The sequence below is a fragment of the Pan troglodytes genome, chromosome X (assembly GCF_028858775.2).
Source record: "Pan troglodytes isolate AG18354 chromosome X, NHGRI_mPanTro3-v2.0_pri, whole genome shotgun sequence".
Taxonomy (NCBI): domain Eukaryota; kingdom Metazoa; phylum Chordata; class Mammalia; order Primates; family Hominidae; genus Pan; species Pan troglodytes.
Window position 1 is genome coordinate 70,417,764 of NC_072421.2, and position 25,520 is coordinate 70,443,283.

Sequence of the window (25,520 nt, forward strand, 5' to 3'; positions counted from 1 at the left end):
TAAGGGATATGCAATATAAAAATTTTAAATTGTGACATCAAAAACTCAAAATGTTGGGAGGTGGAGTTAAAGAGATTTTTCTTCTCTTTTACTGTAATCATAGTTAAATTGTTAAGATTTTTTGTAAGCCTCATGGTAACCACAATGCAAAAACATATAATAGATATGCTAAAAATAAAAAGCAAAAAATCAAAACATATTATGAAGGAAAATCACTTAGCCATAAAGACAGATAGTAAGAGAGAAATAAAAAAGGAAGGAAGGAAGGAAAGAAAGAGGGGGGAAGGAAGGAAGGAAGGAAAGAAGGAGAGGGGAAGGAAGGAAGGAAGGAAGGATTGATTCTACAAAACAACTGGAAAACAATTAATTAAATGGCAGTAGTAAGCCCTTACCTACCAATAATTACCTTTAATGTGAGTTGATTAAACTATCCCATTAAAAAGCAGAGTAGCTTAATGAATAAAAAAAGCCAAGAGCCAACTATATGCTGCTTAAAAGAGATTCACTCCACCTGTGAGGACATACATGGACTAAAAGTGAGTGGATGGAAAAAAGATATTCCATGCAAATGGAAAGCAAAAGACAACAGACGCAACTCTACTTGGATAAAACAGACTTTCAGGGCCAGGTGCTGTGGCTCACACCTGGAACTCCCAGCACTCTGGGAGGCTGAGGCAGAAGGATGGCTTGAGCCCAATAGTTTGAGACCAGCCTGGGCAACATGGCCAGACCCCAGCTCTGCAAAAAAAAATTAAAAATCAGCTGGCCATGGTGGCATGCACCTGTGGTACCAGCTACTCAGGAAACTGAAGTTGGAGGGTCACTTGAGCCCAGGAGTTTGAGACTACAGTGAGCCATGTTCATGGCACTACACTCCAGCCTGGCTGACAGAGCAAGACTGTCTTAAAAAAATAGACTTTAAGTAAAACACTAAAAAGTGATATAGAAGGTCACCATATAATGATAAGGGGGATCAGTTAAGCAAGAGGATTCAACTATTGTAAATGTATATGCACCCAACATTGGAGCACCTAAGTATATAAAGCAAATATTAACATACCTAAAGGAAGAGATAGACTACAATACAATAATAGTATGGGCCTTCAACAGCCCATTTTCAGTAATGGACAGATCACACAGACAGAAAATCAACAAACAAACATTGGATTTAAACTGCACACTAGACCAAATGGACCTAATTGATATTTACAGAACATTCCATCCAAAAGCTACAGAATACACATTATTCTCAACTTTACATGGAACATTCTGCAGGGTAGATTATATACTAGGCTACAAACAAGTATTAATGAATTGAAGAAGATCAAAATCATATCAAGTATCTTTTCTGATCACAATGATATAAAACTAGAAATCAATAACAGGAGAAACCACAGAAACTTTACAAATACAAGGAAATTAAACATGCTCCTAAACAACCAAGGGGTCACTGAACAAATTAAGAAGGAAATTACAAAAATTTCTTTTGGCAAATGAAAAGGAAATGCAACATACCAAAAGATATGGGATACAGAAAATGCTATTCTAAGAGAGATGTTTATAGCAATGAATGCATATATCAAAAAGTATAAAGGTCTAAAATAAACAACATAATGTTACACCTAAAGTAACTAGAAAAACAAGAACAAACTAAACCCAAAATTAGTAAAAGGAAAGAAACAATAAACATCAGAGTGGAAATAAATAAAACAGAGACTAAAAAAGCAATACAAATGATTAACAAAATGAGAAGTTGGTTTTTTTTGAAAAGATAAACAAAATCAACAAAGATTTGGCTAGACAAAGAAAAAAAGAAAGAATACCCAAATAAATAAAATGAGAGATGAAAAGGAGATATATAGCCTGGGTAACATAGTAAGACCTCATTTCTATAAATAATTAAAAAAACATTTAGCCGGACATGGTGGCACACACCTGTGGTACCAGCTACTCAGGAGGCTGAGGTGGGAGGATCACTTGAGACTGGGCAGTGAAGGCTGCAGTGAGCCATGATGATGCCACTGCACTCCAGCCTGGGCAACAGAGCGAGACCTCACTTCAAAATCAAAAAAAGAAGATGAGATATAACTGATACCACAGAAATTAAAAGAATTGTTAGAAACTGTTATGAACAATTATATGCCAACAAGTAGGAAACCCTAGAAGAAATGGATAAATTTGTGAACACATACAATCTACCAAGATTGAAGTATGAAGAAATAGAAAATCTGAATAGATCAATAACAAAGGAGATTGAATCAGTAATAAAAAGTCTCCCATCAAAGGGAAGCCCAGGACCAGATGGTTTCACTGCTGAATTGTACCAAATATTTAGAGAACTAATACTAATTCTTTTCAAACTATTCCAAAAAATAAAAAAAATAAAAAAAAAAGGAAAAGGGGAGAGTTCTTCCTAACTCATTTTATGAGGCCAGCATTACCCTGATACCAAAACCAAACAAGGACACAACAAAAAAAGAAAACTAGAAGCCAGTGAGAATGCTCATCCTGTAATGATTATAAAACCCCCAATTTAGTCTCCTTTCCCTGGGCTCTCAAGCCTTTTTGGGAGCAAGCTGGGAACCTTCTTTGCTCTTCCTAGAAAGCCTTATTATGTGAGTAATAAATATTCCACACCTTCTTGGTATGTGTATGTCACCATCTATCTCAACATCCAAACCAAATTTAGGGGAAGAAAGTCCATCCTGCCTCTTCATGGTGACTACAACATGGAAAAGGAGGGAGAACAGATTATTTTTGTGTAGGCTTGTGGGGTTTAGGAGAGAGGAGTTCAATTTGGACATATTGAGTTTGTACTAATACAAAGTACCTAGCAGGATGCCTGACACATAGCAAACAAAAATGTTAGTTTCTTTCTCCTATAAACCTCTATATTCTTACTTTTCTTGAGTTAAAAACTTATCTGTACATTTGACCAAATAATGGAGGCTTAAAAATAACCTAATGACAGTAATATTTATCAGTTATTGATCACCCACCATGTGCCAGGCATTGTATTAGAGACTTCATGGATATTATATCTTAATCTTTACAATAACTCTATGAGGTATATATAATCCAAATTCTATAAATGAGGACAACTGAGGGTTTGAAGTCACATGATGGGTAGGTTGTTAAACTATATTCAATTCCAGATCAGCGAAACTCCAAAAGCTGTGCTCTATTTATTATGCTATAATTCCTCTGATTATGAACATTAAACTAGATTGATAATATCCACCACTTACTTCATAGTATACAGCATATAGAGGATATCAGCTTGTTCCTGTAAGCTTGAGGTCTCCTTCAACTGTAAAACCAGTGCTTTAAAGTCCACCTCCCCAGACTGGTCTCTAGGAAGATGTATTTCTACACGAACAGAGGGAACCTTTAGTTTGAGAAATGATGAAAAGAAATTAAGTTCACAAGTGCTCAACTTAAATAATGTCCTAGAATGAGTCATCTTTTCACCTCTAAACCTTTTCCAAGGAATTCTTTAAATATTAATGAAAGGCAAAGCAAAAGTAATGAAACCTTCCAGATGTATAATACAGCAATCTAGTTTTCCCAAAGTCTGACCAGACAAACTTGCCCAATGTAAAAGTGAACTGAAAAGAACATGTATCTTCACCAGAATAGCATTTTGCGTACCACTAGTTAGTAACAAGAACCATAATGACTAGTCCTATTATTTCCCATAAAGATGGCAGTTTTTCAAAAAGCTAATAGAAATACCTCCTGCACAAATTTACCTGGTTCTCCTGTCGGGGATGAGGTGAATCAAGTAAGTTGAATGAAGGCCGGGAAGCCTGAAATAACTTCGTAGGAAGATACATGTGAACATCTGCAAAAATATGACATTTATGGGAAATATTAGGTAATTAGGAGACTAATAGAAATGCACAGTTGACTTCAACAATTAAGTCACATGTGAGTCAGTTCTTTATAGAACAAGAATGACAAATTTCTCCTTTCTTGGTAATATCAAAGAAAATAAATATGAATATAAGATAATTTAAATAATGTGCAATTAATAAGTATATTTTGAATTGAATTTCTAGAATTATAGCACTAGCTGGACATGTAACATATTAAATTTACTAATGTGATTAATCCACGATGGTGCGTTCACTGATACTTTGATGGAATACGACATATAATAGAAAGAACTCAGTTGCATTTTCTATTTTCCGAACTTTTCTAGGTGAATATCTGGCTGCTAGTGGTTAAATTTCCCTAAGAATAAGTGAATGGATGATCCTATCTAGGGAATAAGAAAAATGTAGTTGCTGACCAACTTTGAGATATTCCTAAGATTTTTTACTTACAGTTCATTGTTGAAATACTTACCATCACTTCTAAGGAAAGATTTGTAATTTTCACCACTTTACAGATACAGAAAGAGAGATACAGAGCTCAAATAACTGTTCAAGCAAGTAAGTAGCAGAGCTGGGAATTAAGCCCAAGTTTTCTGGTTCACAATTGAGAAGTATAACAATAAATTTCATCTCTTCATATAAGCCCTTTCTCGAGGAAGCATACTCAGAGGGTATGCTGAGCTTTTCCCTATTATAAATGTTAAATGATTCCCAATGTTCATGTTTAATGTATTTGGTTAGTAATGGTCAATAAAGTTTTAGACAGCAAGAGCATGCATCTCAGTCATTCTCATCATCTGTAAAATGTTAACATTCAGGTCTTCTAGGTGTGGCCAAGGAGCCCTTCTCTCCTTTCATATCCAGCTACTATAAAGACATTGAACACTCTTAGGAACTATGACTACTCCTGGCAATGTGTGGCAGAAGACACCCTCCACTGCGAATACAACTGAAGGAGGGTAGTGGCCATGGGGAGAAGAATGGCAAAGTTGTAAAGAATGAGTATTATATTTGACAAAACAGCTCTACATTGCTGGAACAACAACAAAATTCCATAGAAGTAATTTTCCCAAAGGAAAAACCCTTTCTACCATTTCAAACTTTAATGTTATAGTTGAATATGCTCCGTGTCTCTTGTTCTGCCTCTTCTTACCATGTTACCAGTTAAACCAGACTACACAGCACTACCTGCAGCATAACTATACACAATTCACTAATTTTACAAATATTTGAGTGTCTAATATGTTCTAGGTGCTGTCTGAGATGCTGGGGATAAAGCAGTGAACAAAAACTAAAGTTCCTGCTTACATTGTAATCAATGCCCGCCCCTATCCTGGGCTTCACGTCATCCTGTGCCTGACTCTGGTGAGTCACGGCATTACTCACTCTGTACATGCAGTTCCTTGGCCTTGGTCACCAAGGACATTAAGTCGCAGGTTGTTTGCACAGCAGCTTGGAACCGATCTAGCCCTCCCTTCTGTGAGGTAGGGGCTAGTTTAGGATGGGGAGCAGTGTGCGCCAAAAGATGATCTAAATAACGAGCAACTTCATCACCACAGCGAGCTGCAAGGTTAGTGGAGGGAGGGGGAAGAGAAAAGAATGAAAATATTTTAGTTACTTTACAATCTACCCCAGCAAAGAGAATGATTGGCTCCTGTGCTCACAACACAGCACCAGAAGTAGGTTGTTTTTAGCTCATGGAGGAAAAGCTTGTGATCATGATATAACCTCATCACTTTAAGATCCAGTGACCATGGCCATTTACTAGGATCCCCCTCCTCTTCAACTTGCTGAGACAAGATCAGGGTTCTTGAAAGCAGTATGAGCTTGTTTTACATTGGAGCAAGCATTTAGCAATCTGTGTATTTGTGTGTGTGCATGTGATAGTAATGGTGGCAGGGATGGAGGAGGAACAGAACAGGGAGCTTCAGGTCACACTAATGTGAGGGGACTTTGGTGAGGAAGGGCCAGGAAAGGGCAAAAATCTTCTTAGTCACCTCATTTGTTTATTCAGCAAATATTTGTTGGCTGCTATGTACCAGGCAGTGTACTAGGTGCTGACATTTCAGTGGTGAAGAGGATGGATATGGTCCCTATCTTCTTGGGCTCCCCTTCTCCCATATACCTTCTATAACATTATCTCTGAGTATGGGTAATGGAAAGAAAAACATACATATATCCTGTGGAAGCTTAATATTTCAGACTTTACATGAATATTCACAAGGTTTATAGTTAGAAAAGCACACTATTCAGATCGATACCAAAGTCTGCTGTATCAGTCATGAGTCATCTGGTTTTTGATGATATTTACTGATCTCTCCAGATGTCTTTCTGTGCTCTGATGTGACTAATGCGAACTAGTAGAGCTGTAAGAATGGAGCTCATATTCAGTGACATCCTAATGACAAAGATTGTAACCTTGAATACAATCTAGAGACTTGAGTGGAGGATTATGAAGAATATGGAGAGAAGCTCTTTACCCACAGAAGGGCTGGCAAGCAATAAATACATTCATTTTGAGAACACTGATGAGTAAACCCGGAACTAGGAAAGTGACTCAGAATGCCATAATGTCAAATTCAGTAATACGTATCATTAGAAATATATATTTTAGTAATCCAATGGAATGAGTACTACAGATAAAAATCACAACTACCCATAGAAGAGCAAACAATCTCAATATATGATCTTCTCATTTAATTTTCAAAGTATTTTATGCCAAGACATCATGACTTTGGTTATTACTGATAACAGTAAATAGCCTTGTATTTAATGTACTTTTCCAACAAAGAAATTCAACTGTTTTAGATCTTACAAAAACAAACACAGAATGAATGAAGTGGTGCTTAGTGAGTAAATGTCGGGCCCAAAAAAGAAAATAGTCCTTCTGACTGCTAATGTGTTGTCCTATTGTATGAGATTGTGCTGGCTGACCTCACTGAGGGCAGCAAATTTATTTTTTTCTTTTCTCCAACATACCACTCTTAAGATAAAGAAATTGGCTGCCTTAAGATACAGGCTAACAGTCAAGTACCCAGACAATGAAAGCAGGCAAATCATGTTTTAGAGGGCTAGACAAATAATTCTTTCTTATTGGCCCTTCTCTGTATGAAATTCAAGCAACATAATGCCTGCTCTGCCTAAGTCAGTATTTTAACACTGTAGGGTAGTGTTGCTCAGTCACTTTCAATTCATGCCCCTGCAATGCTTTCTCACTATATCACCTTTGTATTGCTAGAAGCCAATTAGAGTTTGACTTAGTTGTATTTGCCTAGTTTGTACTATGAAAGTAACAGACATACTGAATAGGCTTTTTCAAACTACACAGACCTCCCCAGAGATTCCGATATGCTCCTCTAATATTATATGAAAAGGACTCTAATTAAATTTCATATTTTTATGCTTTTTAATGTCAAAAAGCAGTACTGTATATGTATTATTTTCCTCTTCATACTTGATTAATCATCTCTCACTCACCACTGCTTCTTCCCATGTCAAAATCACCAGCCACTTCAAATGCCTGGGAGAGGAATCTTCCCCAATCTTAGTAAGGGACTGTCCAACTCCATACTCCACAATTACCACAGGAATATTAGACCAGAAACCAAAGGTAAGTAGAGGGAGGAAAAGTAAAGCCAAACAAAAGTAGAGATCTAGAGTGAGGATAGAACACTGTGAGACTGCTGGCAGCATAAATTATTAAGGATGGTGCTAAACAATATTTTGTAGTTTTGTCCAGCCAGGCCAGTGCTTTATGAAGCCTCCTTACCATGACTGGTTGAATCATAATCATTCATCCAGTTGCCAGATTCCAGGTAATCGTAGTTGTCATCATAATCTTCACTGTACAGCTTACCCTCAGGTCCAGGGTCCATGAAGCTCAAGTGTGTGCAACAAGATGTTGTCAAAAACTCTGACAATTTACCTGTTTGAACCCTAAAAATTAGAGGAGGATAGAAAACAGAAAATCAGGGGTGATCCTTTTTAAACAACACAATCTTAGTGATAAAAGGACACCTAACATGTTTTGTTGGGGGATTACTAATGTGCATACATTAATATAAATTTTATAAAAATAAAATTTTACAGCACTCCTAGGCATGGTGTACATCTTAAATGGTTAGGGGACTGTATTAATAAAGGTTACAATTATGGATTAACAATCCACCAGCAGACCAGTTTTGCTCTCTTCTACTGCCATATATTACGTTGCTAACTATGCCAAACATCTGGTAAAAATTTGCATTGGCTACTGGAGAAGCCTGGAGAGAATGAAGATAAGTCATCACAAACCCATCACTTCATTAAAAAAATACCCAAAGGCCATTTGAACATAAAGGATGGTACTTGACAATTCTGTAAATTATAGTAGACTGTAAGCCATATCGTCTCCTACTTATGAAGACAATTACAAAACCCAAAAGCAAAGTCAGCATTAAAAAATTTCTAAAGAGGCCAACTTGAAGGGGCTATCAATGGCCACACCTTGGATAATTAAAATATTGAAATAATAACAGAAATGGATCATGGCATATTGAATAAAATAATAATCTATGAATCTGTGCTGATACTAAACTACAAAATAAAAGGGGGGGAAGGGAAAGCTCTTTTTTTAACATAAGAATTTCAACCAATAAATGTACACAGAATGATAGAAACACCATTTAATAACTCCAATAGTAATAAGTGAATTCATGCAAGGATCAACGGAAGCTAATACGATTTGATCAAAGACTGTTGGAGAAAGGATATGCAGAAACCTGGCAGATACCAGGTTGAACACTTTAACCAAGTGATCAAGGTTATCATCACCCAATAATGTCACAAACAAATCTCATGTGCCTCTGATATGATGCACTGAAAGAGACTGTAGTAAATTCTTATAATTGTATGTTTCCCTGGCATCTATTTTGAATATAAGCTTAACTTTCTCATACCAGAAGCAGAGTTCAGGAATCTTTGACAGTTTCCAGTTCTACACCTCCCTCAGTTCCTCACTGTGGTCAGTCCACATATCTGCCTTATACAACTTCCTCCTGGTAACCACCTCCCTAAGGGACAGCTAAATGTGATCTATTTGACTAGCCTCACTGATCCTCACATCCTACATGAACTATGCCAATATGCCACAGTGACCACCTCTCAGTCACAGTGTGACCTCCAGGAAGTCATGCCTACTTGCTTTAAACCCACCAATTAAAACTCCCCAAGGAATATCTGTTTGGATAATGCCCTGGACCTCAATAAAGGCATTGGCCCATGGGTCTCTCTTTTTCTCTCTCCACATGCTCCCTGACCTCAGTGTGTGTGGCCTCCAGGTATTCTGTGTACCTCACCTGCAGGACCTGTAAGTAATAAAATCTTTATTTCCATCTTGTGCCTCTCCTAACCATTGAAGGGGTGCTCTCCATCTTAAAGATCCTAACTTAAAACAAGGACTCAACATCACACAGGTAGTATTCCTGCCAAAAACATGTAGCCTGAATCTAATAATGAGAAACAACCAGCCAAATCCAAATTGTGAGATGTTCTGCAAAATAACTGACCTGCATTCTTCAAAAATGTAATGAAAACTCTCATGAAAGATTGACAAAAGGCTGGAGAACTCTTCTAGATTAAAAGATACCAAAGAGATATAACAACTAACTGCTAACATGTGATCTTTGATTGGATCCTGGATTGGTGGGAAAACAGCTATGATAAAACATTATTGGGATAATTGGGTAACTGTTCTTATTTCTCCTTCTACTTTATTTATTTATTTATTTCCAACTTTAATTTTAGGCTCAGGGGTACATGTGCAGATTTGTTACATGGGTAAACTGCATGTCACAGGGGTTTGGTGTACAAACTATTTCATCACCCATAGTAAGCATAGTATCCAATAGGTAGTTTGCAATCCTCACCTACCTCTCGCCCTCCACCCTCAAGAAGGTCCTGGTGTCTATTGTTTCCTTTTTTGTGTCCATGTCTACTCAATGTTTAGTTCCCACTTATAAGAGAGAACATGTGGTATGTGGTATTTGGTTTTCTGTTCCTGTGTTAATTTGCTTAGGATAATGGCCTCTATATGAATTCATGTTGCTGCAAAGGACATGATTTTGTTCTTTTTTATGGCACTGTAGTATTCCATGGTGCATTATGTACCACATTTCCTTTAACAAGTCCACCATAGGTGGGCATCTAGGTTGATGCCCATCTTTATCTTTGCTATTGTGTCTAGTGCTGTGATGAACATATGCATGTGTCTCTATGGTATAATGATTTATATTCTTTTGGATATATATCCAGTAATGGGATTACAGGGTAGAATGGTAGTTCTATTTTAAGTTGTTTGAGAAATCTCCAAACTGCTTTCCACAGTCTCCCAGGCTGGAGTGCAGTGGCGCAATCCTGGCTCACTGCAACTTCCGCCTCCCAGGTTCAAGAGATTCTCATGTCTCAGCCCCCCAAGTAGCTAGAATTACAGGTATGCACCAACATGCCTCGCTAATTTTTGTATTTTTTGTAGAGAGAGGTTTTTGCCATGTTGGCCAGGCTGGTCTTGAACTCCTGGCTTCAAGTGATCTGCCCCCCTTGGCCTCCCAAACTAAGTGTGATGATTATATTATAGTTATATGTAAGAATGCACTTGTTCTTAGAAAAAACAGAAAACTTAAGTATTTAGGGTTGAAGAGTTATGATGTCTATGGCTAATTATTTTAGCAAAAAAGCATGTGTGTACATGTGTGTATATATATGTATATATATATAAAACACATAGTATATGTAGTATGTACGTGTGTGTGTGTATATGCATATGTATGTGTATGGGAGGATGTAGGGAGGAAGAGAGAAAGGAAGGGGGGAAAGGCAGGAAGGGAGGGAAGGGAAGAAATAGAGAATGCACAGTGGGACAAAATGTTAATAACAGGTGAATCTTGAGAAAGGGTATATGGGTGTTCAGTAGTATTCTTGCAAATTTCTGTAAGCTGGAAATTTTTCAAAATAAAAACTTAAGTGGAAAAAGAAAACAAAAGCAGCTAGAATCAAATAATCCAGTAGGCATTAAAAAAACAAAACAAAACAGGTTTTCTGATCCTTTGAGATCTAGGCAAAGAACAGGGTAGGAAAAACTTCCAACCTTCCTCTACAACATTAAATTCCTTGATTCAATCTATCAAACTCCTCTAAGTAGGATGGGATTATGTTATCGAAGATACAGTTAGCCCCCGCTTACTCCTGCAGGATATGTTCCAAGACCCCGTTGTGGATTCCTGAAACTGCAGATAGTACTGAACCTTATATATATACTGTGTTTTTTCTTATACATACATACCTATGATATAGTTTAATTTATAAATTAAGCATAGTAAGAGCTCAAAATAATAATGAAATAGAACAATTATAACAATATACTATAATAAAAGTTATGTGAACGTAGTCTCTCTCTCTGTCTCAAAGTATCTTATTGTACTGTACTCACCTATTTGCAAACTACAGGTTGACCACGGGTAACTGAAATATCGGAAAGTCAAACTGTAGATAAGGGGGGACTATCATACACAGAAAGGCATCACAGGTATGCCACTACTATATCCAGCCCCTTAATTTCATTTCATTTCACTAAAGAGTGTATAGAGGTCACTTACCTTGCCCCACCAAAATAGCCATCTTGCATTTTTCGGAGTGCTGCCAGGATACTTGAATTCAAGCTTCTTCCATCTTCATCTTGAAATGAACAGAATTTTAAAACAATCTTTGTGGTTTTAACTCTGAAGTAGGGAGAAATCTTGTAATTATCTCAAATCAACATTCTGGTGGTTACAATACAAATGAGACACTCCTCATTGACCACCCTGATTTTAATAATTCATCTGAGAGCCAACAACACTTAAGAATGGGCAAATGGTAAGGGATGATAACTGATAGACAGATTTCCTCAAAGGCATTATCTTATTTGTCAGCATTATCTTATTTGTCAGAAGTACTTAGCACAGTGTCTGATGGCAGAACACTGAATGACTACTGAATGCTGATAATACCAGTAGCCACTACTTGTTGAATGTTATGTGCCAAGCACTGTGCTAAACATTTTATACACATTATCTCATATAAAGAACCTTGGCACATATGTCTGTGTATAGGCATAAAAAATATCTAGAAAGCTAACAATTACCTGATTTTATGTGGAAGTAATCATACTACATATACTCTTTCATGATCTGCTTTCTAACTTTACCTTTGTAATAGCTAAAAATAATTCTTACTAAATTTAGACTGTTTTATATTATAATCAACACTGTAATGAAGACCATTGTACCTACATCTTGATGCACTTATTCTATTATATCCTTAGGTTAAATTCTTACAAGTAGAACTATTAGGACAAATGAAACACTTACTAAGTAAATTTACAGAGACTGCCAAATTACCCACTATAAGAGTTGTGCCAATTATATTTCCACCAACAGTATAGAAAGACTTTTTCCTACCCTTTTTTTTTTTTTTTTTTTTTTTTTTGAGACGGAGTCTCGCTCTGTTACCTAGGCTGGGGTGCAATGGCTTGATCTCGGCTCACTGCAAGCTCCGCCTCTCGGGTTCACGCTATTCTCCGGCCTCAGCCTCCAGAGTAGCTGGGACTACAGGCGCCCGCCACCACGCCTGGCTAATTTTTTGTATTTTTTTTGTTTTTTTTTTTAGTAGAGACGGGGTTTCACCGTGTTAGCCAGGATGGTCTCGATCTCCTGATCTCGTGATCCACCTGCCTCCGCCTCCCAAAGTGCTGGGATTACAGGCGTGAGCCACCGCGCCAGGCCTTTCCTACACTTTTAACAACAATGGGCAATAATCTTTTAAATTTTTCTTAATCTGATAGGTAAAAGAAGAAGATATTGTTTTAATTTTATTGCCAATAAGATTATGCATATTTTCATGTATTTACTAAAAATCTGTATTTCTTTTATGAATTGCCTGATCATGTCCTTTTCCCATTTTTCCATTAGGTAGTTTATCTTTTTTCAATTGACTTTCAAGAGTTTTTCGTGTTTTGTGGATATTACCCTTTTCGCTCTCATATGTATGACAAATACTTTATCTAGTTTATTATTTTTCTTTCAACCACATCCACAGTGCTTTTGATATAAAAGATTTCATTTTCATGTTTCAAAATCTGACAATATTTTATTTTTGTGTCTTGCAAAGGACAGCTCTCTTCAACCTAAGATAACAAAAATATTCCCATATATATATATATATATATATATATATACATTTTTTTTTTTTTTAAATGGAGTCTGGCTCTGTCATGCAGGCTGGAGTGCAGTGGTGCAATCTCGGCTCACTGCAACCTCCGCCTCCCGGGTTCAAGTGATTCTCCTGCCTCAGCCTCCCAAGTAACTGGGACTACAGGCGCGTGCCACCACACCTGGCTGTATTTTTAGTAGAGATGGGGTTTCAGCATGTTGGCCAGGCTGCTCTCAAACTCCTGACCTCAAGTATCCTCCCGCCTCAGCCTCCCAAAGTGCTGGGATTATAGGTTTGAGCCACCCCGCCCAACCTCCCGTATTTTTTTCTAAGACTCTCACAGGTTTATTGTTTATGTTTAGCTCTTTAATCTATTTAGAATGTATTTTTGCAAAAAAAGTAAAGTAGCAAGCCTAAATGAATTATTTTCCCAAATGTATTTATATTAAATTTTGTCTCTATTTGAAATTCTATCTTCATCATTGTTTTAATTACAATGGATCTTTCACTTTCTTTTTAAAAATCTGGTTATTCATTTACATTTTCTCTTACATATGAAATCAAGGTTCAGCTTGTTCATAAAAATTTATGTTTTTATTATTATTGGGAATTGCCTGAATTGATATAATGAAAGTGGGTAATTTCTCAATATTAACTATTTATGTCTAGGAACATGGTGTACCTCTCTACTAATTAAAATATTTTATTGTCTTCAATAGTTTTATAGTTTTTCTCATACACTTTTATAAGTGTTCCTATTCAGCTTATACTTGTATTCTTACTTTTCTAGAAAATCTGTCAATTTTATCTAGATGTACAAAATTGTAGTTGGTATTCTTTTACAGTGTTTAAAGTCTCCTCTATTTCTGTTGCTATATCTCCTTTGTCTTTCCTAACACTTTTATTACCTGTTTTTTTCTTTACTCTGAGTTCTACTTTACCAGATATTAATGTAGCTACTTCTGCTTTTTAAAATTAATGTTTACATGGTATATCTTTTTCCTTCCTTTTCTTTTCAGTCTACATATATTGTTATATTTGAACTGATGTATTTAGGCTATTTAAAGTAATTATTGATATGTTAGGATTAAGTTTGCCATTTTATTGTTTTCTATTTGTACCTCTGTTCTTCATTTGTCTATTTTCTTCTTCCTGCCTTCTTATGGGTTACTTTTACATTTTTTAGAATGCCATTTTGATTTACCTATACTGGGTTTGACTGTTATCTCCTTCTATAGGTTTCTTAGTGGTTACTCCAGGCATTGTCTTATATATACAAACATGATGCATATATCACTCTTTACTAGTGTCAACATTATACCAATTAAAGTGATGTATAGAATCTTATGTCCCATTAAGGTCCTTCCTTTTCCCCATTTATAATATACTTGCCTTGAATATTTCTTCTACATACTTTGAGAACTACATTAAGCAATGCTTATCAAGCATAATTTAGAAAATTGAAGTGGAAGGAGTTCAGGACCAGCCTGGCCAACATGGCGAAACCCCTTCTCTACTAAAAAAAATACAAAAACTTAGCCGGGCATGGTGGTGCATGCCTGTAATCCCAGCTACTGGGGAGGCTGAGGTAGGAGAATCACTTGAACCCGGAAGCTGGAGATTGCAGTGAGCTGAGATTGTGCCATTGCACTCCAGGCTGGGTGACAGAGAGAGACTCTGAACAAGAAAAAGAAAAAGAAAAAGAGGGGGGGTGGGGGGGAGAGAGAGAGAGAGAGAGAGAGAGAGAGAAAGAAAGGGAAAATTGAAAATTGAAGTGGAGAAAGTCTATTGTATTTACTCATATTTTCACTCCTATTTTTATTTTTTCTTTTTGATGTTTCAAGATTCCATCTATTATTATTTCCTTTCTGTTTCAAGAACTTTCTTCAAACCATTCTTTTAGGGCAGATCTCCTGCTGACAAATTCACTTAGCTTTCCTACATCTGAGAATGTCTTTTTTCCTTTTATTCTTGAAGTACACTGGATAGGGCAAAATTCTTGGTTTAAAATTCTTTTTTTTTTCAGTACTTAAAAAATGTTGTGTCGCTTCCCTCTGGTGTCCATGGTTTCTGATGATAAATTTGCTGTCATTCTGTTTGTTGCTTATAGACATGGTATTGTTTCTTTCTGGCCACTTTCAAGATATTTCTTCTTTAATGTTCAAGAACTTTATTATTATGTGTTTTGACATGGATTTTATCATGTTTAAGATTTTCTCATTTTTTAAAAAATTTGTAGGTTTATGTCTGTTACCAATTTTTCAGTCATTATTAGTTGGAATGCTTTTTCTGTTTTTCTCTCACACTTTTTCTCCTCTTTCTGAAACTTTTATAACATGAATGTTAGATCTTTTGTTATTAGTCCTACAGGTCTTTGAGGCTCTGTTCATATTTTTTCAGTTTTTTTTTTTTTTTTTTTTTTTTTACTGTGTTGTTCAGAATGGGTGATTTCTATAGTTCTGTATTCAAGTTCACTCTGTTTTCTCCATTCTGCTACTGGGCCTATCTAGTGAGTTGTCCATCTCAGTTATTATATTTTTCAGTCCTAAAACTTCCATTCAGTTCTTTGTATTTTCAGTTTCTTTGCTAAGACATACATTCTACTTTGTCATTAGTTTCAAGTGTGATTGTAATTGTGTGTTAAAGTGTTTTTATGATAACTGCCTTAAAATCTTTGCATGATAACACCAACATTTGTTGATATCTGTTGATCACTGACACCACACTGGCTGAAGGGGGAGGAGCTCCTCTACTTTTGGGCGAGGATGAAAGTTTAAGCTCCCCACTAGCCCTTCTCTGATACTACTCCTAAGAGGGAGAGGGATGCCTCTTCAGAGCTGTGCAAGTGTGGAAGTCCAGAGTCCCCACTCAGTCTCTGCTGACAGGGGCATAAGTGGGGCCTAGTAAAATAGGGTCTAAAAGTTTTCTGTCTCTCTAGGTTGCTCCTTTCCTGTTCCTTCAGCTAGACAAAGCAGATTTTCCTTGGGTCTTTAAAAAAACCTGTTTTTCCTTTTTTTTTTTCCTTTTTGTATTTCTGAGATGTCAGCTTCTCTAGCTTCCAGTCCAGGACATATAAGGCCCAGGATATTTACTGCTCTGCTGTTCTTCAGGTCTTAAAGTCTCTAGCTGATCTGCCTGGTTTCCAACTTTCAGAGTTTTCTTATGTTTGTTTTATATATGTCAAGGACTTTTAGCTGCACTTAGCAGGAGGAATAGGGAGAAGTGAGTCTATGCCATCTTGTCTCAAAACTAAAAGTCACTTTTTAAAAGTAGAAGTATTTAAGGATATGAAATTTCTAAATATGACTTTGACCAAATCTCATAAATTATAAGTAGTGGTATCATTTTTCATTTCTAAGAAGCATATAATTTCAAATTTGACTTTCTCTTTAATCTAATAATTATTTGGGAAAAATATAATTCCTTTATAGTTAGATTCTTTTTAACTATTCTGTGTTAATTAGTTTTATGTCATGTATCTGGCAATATCATTTGTATGATTTCTACTTTTTAACCATAAACATTCTTTGTGTGTTCTGCCTTTTTGGATACATAGTTATATATACACCCATAAATACAAAAATCAAGTTTGTTACTCCTCTATGTCTTTAATTATTTTGTATAATTGATCTGTGACATTCTGATAGATGTTGTTGTTTCCCATCATGAATATATAATAGTTTTGTGATATTGTCCCTAAGTTTTCTTAAATACTTGCTTTATACATTTAATTCACATTATTGAGTACATAAAAGTTTATATATGTTATATCATGTTGGTGTACTATTTATCAATATAAAATATCCTTCTTATCCCATTTACTGATTTTTGCCTTGAATTTTATTTGCTATTTTTGATATTAATACTGCGACCACTGCTTTCTTGTCAGCATTTACTTGATATATCTTTACATATTCTTTTCTTCCATCTTTTTTTATGATTTTATTTTAGGGATATCTATTGTAAATAGCATCCACCTGGATGCCATTTATGTATTGTTTTTGCTCTTTTATGTATTACAGGAATCTTTGTCTTTAATATGAGAATTTAACTAACCCACATTTCAATGTGATCACTAATGTTTATTCTCTTTTCACCAGCACAAAATTTTCACTGGCAAAAACACACTGTTGTTGGTAATGTTTCAGGGACTGAAAGATCTTGTTTGAGGCCTGGCTCTGTCACTTACTAGCTTTGTGACTTTGGATAATGAGTACCTGCCTGAATAAGAGTGTTGTAGAGATTTCAAAATAATTAATTGAAAACACTTAGCTCAGTGCCTGGCACAGAGAAAGTATTCAGTAAATATTACAGTTATTATTGCTATTGTTATTGTTGTTTTTGTTATGTGACCACATATCAAGTACCAAAAATGCTTGATTTAAGCCTAGATCTTTAGTTTTATTCTGCTTCCCAAGCTGTGGCTATGTATCTCATCCCAACTCTCAGGTATTTCAATTCTGAAATCTCTTTGTCACTACAAATTCATGTCCCTTTATAATTGGCTTCTTCATATAAAATGTCTCTGATTCTATCAATGCAGCAACATTTACCTAGTGCTATGATCTGAATGTGCCCCCAAATTCGTTTGTTGAAACTTAATCACCAATGTGATAGCATTAAGAAGTAGGCCATCTAGTGTGATTAAGTCATGAGTGTGGAGCCATCATGGATGGGATCGGGGCCCTTATAAAAGGGCTTAAGAGAGTGGGTTTGCTTCTTTTCTGTCCCTTCTACAATGTAAGAACACATGTGTGTCTGCTGCAGAGGATGAAGCAATAAGGCACCATCTTAGAAGGAGAGACTTCAGGTCCTTCCCAGACACCAAACCTGTCAGCACCTTGATCTTGGACTTCCTAGCTCCCAGAACAGTACAAAATAAAATTCTATTGTTTATAAATTACCAACTTTTTGGTATTTTGTTATAGCTATCTTAATTCATACCTTATATCTAGTTATCCAATATCTGAGTTGGGTGTTGCTTAAAATGACTCATATCTTTCTTTTTCATTCTACTTTTATTACCTCCAATCCAGTGTACTTTCTCTTCACCTCATATGTGGATTAGTTTCTTTGACATCAGTCTCTCCTCACTACAATGTGTACTGTCACCAATAGTCCCCAAACATCATTTTTATCATATTACTCCTTGCTCAAAACCTTTTGATAGTTTCAGACTTCTGAGAAAAATCTATATTAAATATCTTTGCTAATTTTCAAGGTCTTCATTATTGAACCCTACCTTACTTTTCCCATTTTGCTTATAATTATACTCCAACACACAAACTCCACTCTATTCAGGTGGGTCACTTCATTCTCCTCTCACAGGTCAAGTTCATTCTTGCCTCTAGGGCTCACTCATGGTATTTTCCTCCTCACTTATAGTACCTTTCCTTCTGCTCTCCTGTCATCTGAATACTATCCATTCCAAAAAGCCTGGTTAAGTCCTACCTCAGTTGAGAAATTTTCTTTGTCAACTGGATCTCCTTCACTGTAAAATACTGACCTAATGGTTTAGTAATTCTTTATATATTGTCTTAAGTTGTTTCTATCATTCTTGCATATTAGCTTTTCGTCTCCAATTAGACTTTATACTTTCTGAAGACAATTCTGCAAATATAGTAGTTTTTAAATGGGTACTTGTGTTAACTGTCTTAAGTAATGAAGAAAGACAAAGAGAAGAAAGACTACCCTACTTCCTCAAATCCTGTGATATTGAAGCACTTTTGAGATGTGACCAAAATCCCTAACAGTCTGTCTGGATTTTGAATGATTAATAATAAGGGATTTTTCTTTAATGAAAAGGAATTCTATATACTTTGGCAGTACAAACAGGTCTTTGGAAGCAACAGGAGAAACACAGAAAGGAAGCAGTCGCTTCAGTATTGGCTCTAGTCCTCCAGGAACTGAGAGAATAATAAAGCCTTTCACCCAGTTTCAAGTAAGCAATGTCAGGAAATCCAGTCAAAAAAAAAAAAAAAAAAGAGGAAACGTAAGCCAAAAGCCTTTTGGCTTTTTCCCCTACTAGATTTTACAGCTTCCGTTAGGCTTTGGAAGAAGCAGCCTGGGAAATTATCTATAAAATCTTGATGTACCACTGGAGTAAGAAATATGCAGATATAGTATTACTGTCTTTAAAAATAATTGTATGAATAAAGTTTCTGAAAATTGACCTAGAAACTAATTATCTAAAGTAACCGCCAACCAAGTTTTAAATTATCCTCCACTACATTTTTTGAATTATAGCTCTCAAACTATCTGAAAACTATTCAATTGTAGCTCTGAAATTATTCTTGTATGTTGATTTATGTATTACATATAGTCTGTCTTCACCTTCTAAAGCATAAGCTCCATGAGAACGGAAACCTCATCTGCCTTATTCACTCCATGTGTCCCCAGTGCTTAGAAAAGTGCTTGGCATAAAATAGGAGCCAATAAATACTGCTGAAAGAATAAATTATAAGAAGTAGCTCTCTAGAAACAACAAGATGTTGAAGGGCTAAATCTATGACTTATTTCCAAAATACATTCGTTCCTTGCCTCATGCAGCCCTTACCAAGCATGCTGTGTGAGATGGGGAAGGTGATGGTGGGCTGGCCTGTCATCCGCCAGCGGCTACAGAGGTAGGAGAGGTCTGTTCTAAGCATTTCCACTATCATCTTGTTGTCCAGAGCCAGGTAGAACTGTTGCTGGTCTATAAACTGAGACAAATAAAAATAATAGATCAGATTAATTTACTCTCACAATTATCAAGTAATATTTTAAACTACTCATATTCAGAAGAGTATCCAAGATGTCACAGGGCAATGATACCCCCACATTTAATGTCTAATACATTCCAAAGTATCTGGGGTTAACTGGCACATATAATAATTTCTGACATTTTTATGGTATGCTGCAGTTTACGAAGTATTTTTAAGTATATAATTTTATTTAATCCTGTAATCCCCCAGTGAGGGCTTTTCTTCTTTTAATAGATGAAAAATAAGGCTAAGAGATGATACGTGGATTAGTGAAATCATATGGCTAGCAAATGACAAAGTCAGAAATAGAATCTATGATCCATTACTCTTTTGTTTATACCTACCTCAGCTGCACTATTTCAAATGTAAGATGACAAATGGGGAGTTTAAGCTTTCTTTCCAGAAAATAGTTTCTCCTCCCCATAAACACATACAATCAGGTTTGTTATTATCATGTAGCTAATAAACATCAGGCTAACAACGTGTTTAATAACAGCTAAAACAGTACCGACATTTTTGTTTAGAAGAGGATACTGAAGATTTCTATGAATGTAAAAAGGGCCCTTCCTCCAAACAAAGAAAACATAATTTAGTAGCTGAATAAAAAAGGTTGTATTTTGTTTATAAAGGACACATACAGTTTTATTTTTAACTTTTAAAAGTAAGGATTACTTTTATAAGTACTCTAGCATTTGTAAAATCCTTAGTTTCTGCAATACCCAGGGTTACTTTTGGCAGTTACAATCACTTAGTGAAACTCTGTGCTGGAAGTTCAATTCAGTTCAACTCTATAAATATTAACTGAGTAAGTTATGTGCAAGGCCTGGTGGAACTCTTTGACACTTATCCCAACTCCAGTAAATGCTTTATTTCTCCAATGATTTTCTTTTATTTCCATTCATCTCAATGCACATTCCAGTTTATTTCACCCACCTGTGGAGTGAAAGTAAAGATAGTTTTCCGAATGTCATAGAGTTTTGAAGTTCCAAGCACTCCCATGTGTCTGTAGGGTCGTCCACTGAGTTTCATTCTATTGTTGCATCCTGATACAGAATTGAGAAATGGTAAAAATATTTCTAGAGCACAAATCAAATCAGCAAACATTTTTACATATATATATATACACACACATACACAATGTATGTATATACATATAGACACACACACACATCCACTGTATTTCCTTGAATTTAAATTGTCTTCTTTTTACAGTTTAGCATTCTGAAATTGGAATCCAACCTATAATTGAGATCTATGTTAAATGTAGCTGAATTTCTTTTCGTCTTCCAAAAGGGAGTTATAAAATCAATACCTCTTACGATGAGAAAATAGTTTATTCACACACACATTTTTCTTTTATATCATAGGATAACACTGTTTATATTGTTCTGAAACTGTTTTACCCAAAACACATATTAAATATGCTTTCATGTCAGTACTGACAGGACTACTACTTTTTTATTTTTTTGACTAGAACACATTTTTCTTGGGAATTTAATTTTTTTCATTTGCTTTACGTAAGTGTTATACTTATCAAATATGCCAGTTTTAGTGTTGCTTTACTCTTAGGGGGCTAGCATCAGAGAATTGTCAAAGCCTTGGTCATATTCCAGGGTCCATGCAGTAAAGCACACATTTTACCTGAGATTGATGTCACAACCAGGTTTTCCCACTACTCCTTACTTTTTGTTTCTATTTAATACTGCAAAATATATACAACATAAAATTTACCATTTACCATTTTAATAACCTTAAGTTCAGTGGCATTAAGTACATTTACATCATTGTGCAAACATCACCACCAACTATCTCCAAAACTCTTTCATCTTCCCAAACTGAAACTCTATTTATTGAACAGTAAGTAACTTTTCATGTCCTCTGCTTCCCAGCCTCTGGCAACCACTGTTCTACTTTGTATCTCTATGAATTAGGTATCTCATATAAATGGAATAATACAATATCTTTCCTTTTGTAACTAGCTTATTTCATTTAGCATAGTCTTCAAAGTTCATCTATGTGTAGCATATGTCAGAATCTCCTTCCTTTTTAAGGCTTAATAATATTCCATTTCGGGTATACATTTTGTGTATACATTGCATATTGTTTATCCATTCATTGATGGACATTTGGGTTGTTTCCACTTTTTGGCTATTGTGGGCAATGCTGCACATTGATGTAGAAAATGCTCAAGTTCCTATTTTTACTTCTTTTGGATATATACTCAGAAGTGTAATTGCTGGATCATATAGTAATTCTATGTTTAATTTGTTTGAGGGACTGCCATACTGTTTTCCATAGGGGCTGACACATTTTACATTCCCATCCACAGTACACAAGAGTTTTCATGTCTCCACATCCTCATGTTGGCTATTCAGGGTCCCTTGAGATTCCATATAAATTTTAGAACAATTTTTCTATTTTACAAAAATCATCATTTGGGCTCTTGATAGGGCTTGCATAGAATCTGTTGATAGCTTTGGGTTGTACTGGTATCTTAACAATATTATGTCTTCTAACCCACAAAGACAGCATGTCTTTCCATTTATTTGTCTCCTCTCTATTTCTTTTAGCAATGTTTTTCCATTTTCAGTGTACAAGTCTTTCACCTCCTTGGTTAAGCCTATTCTTAAGTATTTTATTATTTTTGATGCTATTATAAATGGAACTGTTTTCTTAATTTCCTTGTCAAATTGTTCATTTTTAGTGTATAAAAATGTAACTGACTTCTGTGTGCTGATTCTGTATCCTATAAGTTTGCTGAATTTGTTTATTAGTTCTCACAGGTTTTTTTTTTTTTTTTTAAATAAAACCATGTCATGTGTGAATGGAAACCATTTTAATTTTTCTTTGCCAATTTGGATGTCTTTTATATCTTTTTCTTGTCTAACTGCTCTGGCTAGAACTTCCAATGATGGCCGACTGTGATGGTGTGTGCCTGTTGTCCCAGAGACTAAGGTGGGAGGATCCCTTGAGCACAAGAGTTTGTGACCAGCCTGGGCAACACAGTGAGACGTTGTCTCAAAAAAAAAAAAAAAAAAAAAAAAAGCTATGTTGAATAGAAGTCTGTGTGTCTGTTTTATTTTTTTCTTTTGTCTTTTATTAATTTTATTAATTTACCAATTAATAACAAGTCATGGTTTTCTAAGTCATGTCTTCTTTTTTCAATGCTGAATACGGTGTATAAAGAATTGTAGAGGCTCTGGATGACATTATTTCCCTCCAGAGAAGATTCAGTTTATTTTAGTAGGCAGATACAGTACAAGCAGATCTTCTTAGCCCAATCAGGAATTAAGAAGATTGTGTTTTAGGATTTGTATTTGAGGCTTTCTAAGAATTTGTCTATTTATGGTTTTTCCTTACTCCTAAGGTGTAGTCCATTCTTTAGGGGTTTCAACTGAAAGCCCAAGGTGTTTATCACAGCCCCTTCCACATAGGAAGGTCCTGAAATGCAATTTTTGTCTCCGTAGAACAGTGAGACTTCCTGCTTAGTTTCTTGGCCCCTTACTTCATGCAAGCAAAACTTAAGAATCAGCAAATGCCTCAAAGGTAAACTGCACAGAGAATAGTGAGTTTATTCTTTGAGTGTCCCTTCTGTCCAAGGTTTTAGTTTCTCAAGTTCTGGCTGTTGTAATTACTCTCTGAAGCCTTCACTCACCTTCATTTTTAAAATTCAGCCATTCCAATTATTCTTAGTATGACAGCCCAATACAAGCTATTTCATCACAGCTGGAAGCTGAAAGTCTACCTTTTTAGCTATGATACAATATACATAATTCTACCATTCTTGTTTATACACATTATAGTACTTCTAATTGTTGTTTTGCCACCACAGATTATAATGTAGTGAACATCCTTGAATATATGCCCTTGTGTACTTGTACGAATGTTATATAGGATAGATTCTGGGCTGGGTGCAGTGGTTCACGCCTGTAATTCCAGCACTTTGGGAAGGAGGCCAAGGTGGGCAGATCACAAGGTCAGGAGTTCGAGACCAGCCTGGCCAACATGGTGAAACCCCGTCTCTACTAAAAATACAAAAATTAGCCAGGCATGGTGGCAGGCACCTGTAATCCCAGCTACTTGGAAGGCTGAGGCAGGAGAATCAGCTGAACCTGGGAGGCGGTGGTTGCAGTGAGCCGAGATCGCGCCGCTGCACTCCAGCCAGCCTGGGCAACAAGAGCAAGACTCCATCTTGGGGGGAGAAAAAGAAAAGGGTAGATTCCTAGAAGTAAGGTTGTTGGTCAAAGACATGTGCATTACATTTTTTTATAGGTAATGCCTACCTGCCTCTAATTTACACTACCAGGAGTGCTGAGAGTGTCCACATCTCCACATATTCATCAGCACTGGATATTGGCAATCTTACCTTTTGTAAAATTGATGGGCAAAAAATTACATAGCACTATTCTTTTATCTTACATTTTCACCATTGGTGAGGTTGAAACTATGATAACTTAAAAAATATAGTACTAGGAAAGAAGAAACAGTGATCAGCAGCACCAAAAAGTAAGATTAAAAGTATCCACACATGTGAGTGAGTATATGCATGTACAGTAAATTATAAAGGTGGAACTTCAAAACAACCTATATATGAACTATTCAATCAGTAGTGCTGGAACGATTGGTTATTTGGCAAAAAGTCAGATTTTTACCTCATTGGATAAACTAAAATTAATATTATAGCCTAAGACTTAAATGTAAAATTGTAACCATAAATAACAAAGAAAATGCAGTGAAAATGTATTTGACCTAGGGATGGGACTATCTTTCTAAGTGTAACAGCAAGGAAAGAATCCAAAAAAAGAGAAAATTTTACTACATAAAATATAAAACTTCTATACATGAAAAGCAGCACAAAATTAAAGGGCAAATAACAAAATAGCAAAATATTTCAATAACATGTGGAAGAGAAAGTGTCAGTATCCCTAATATATTTAAAAATACCTCATGGAAATCAGTAAGAAATCAACAAGTATCCAGTAGAAAAATGGCAAAAGAATATAAGGAGACGATTTGCAAAATTAACAGAAAAAGGCTATTTATGAAAATAACTTTTGAAGAAATTACGTTAATACAGCTATCAAACTGGATTGTAGGTGGCTACTCACCAAAATGTAACAGAGTTTATCATATACCGTTATTTTTCAAGAAAAACAGAATGCAAAATCCATTCTTAATGATATCATTTTTCTAAAAACATGTTTGTACTTATTTTATTTAAAATGATTGGAAACAAATATGCCAAAATAAAAGGTGGCTTCCTCTGAGTGGTGGAATTACAGGCGATTGTTATCTTTTTCCTTTGTGCTTGTCTGTTTTCCAGTTCCCTGCAGTCAATGCATACATACCAATTTGTAATCAGATAACTTACAACTTATGAAATTTGGAGAGAACCAGAATAGCATACTTATTCAGATAGAATTAGGAGATAAATTCATAATTCTTGAAGGACTGAAAAATATATCTGATAAAATGGATGTATCTAATATTTAAAGATTTGTACACAGGCAAGAAAATAATTATCTAAAAGAAAGTAACAGACTAGGAAATATATATGTCTCACTGATAAAAGCTTACCATAAAATATAAATAATTGATAAATATATACAGAAATGTGCAGATCCTATTAGATAAGCAAGCAATTGTAGACACATAGTTTCAAAAAAAGAGGTAA

General features: G+C 35.6%; 1 protein-coding gene across 4 annotated transcripts in view; it reads right to left on the minus strand.

The window, feature by feature from the left end:
- PHKA1 (phosphorylase kinase regulatory subunit alpha 1) overlaps positions 1–25,520 on the minus strand; it is a 132,560-nt gene that overhangs the window by 36,805 nt on the left and 70,235 nt on the right. For 2 of the 4 annotated variants that reach the window (XM_016943717.4, XM_016943716.4), the window contains exons 15-21: positions 20,780–20,889; positions 19,660–19,804; positions 11,510–11,588; positions 7,648–7,814; positions 5,265–5,441; positions 3,753–3,844; positions 3,249–3,388 (exon numbers count right to left, since the gene is read on the minus strand). In XM_016943717.4, coding sequence (XP_016799206.1) covers positions 3,249–3,388; positions 3,753–3,844; positions 5,265–5,441; positions 7,648–7,814; positions 11,510–11,588; positions 19,660–19,804; positions 20,780–20,889 — 910 coding nt within the window. The remainder of the gene's footprint in view (positions 1–3,248; positions 3,389–3,752; positions 3,845–5,264; positions 5,442–7,647; positions 7,815–11,509; positions 11,589–19,659; positions 19,805–20,779; positions 20,890–25,520) is intronic. The other 2 variants (XM_016943718.4, XM_024353349.3) reach the window with 1 other exon arrangement.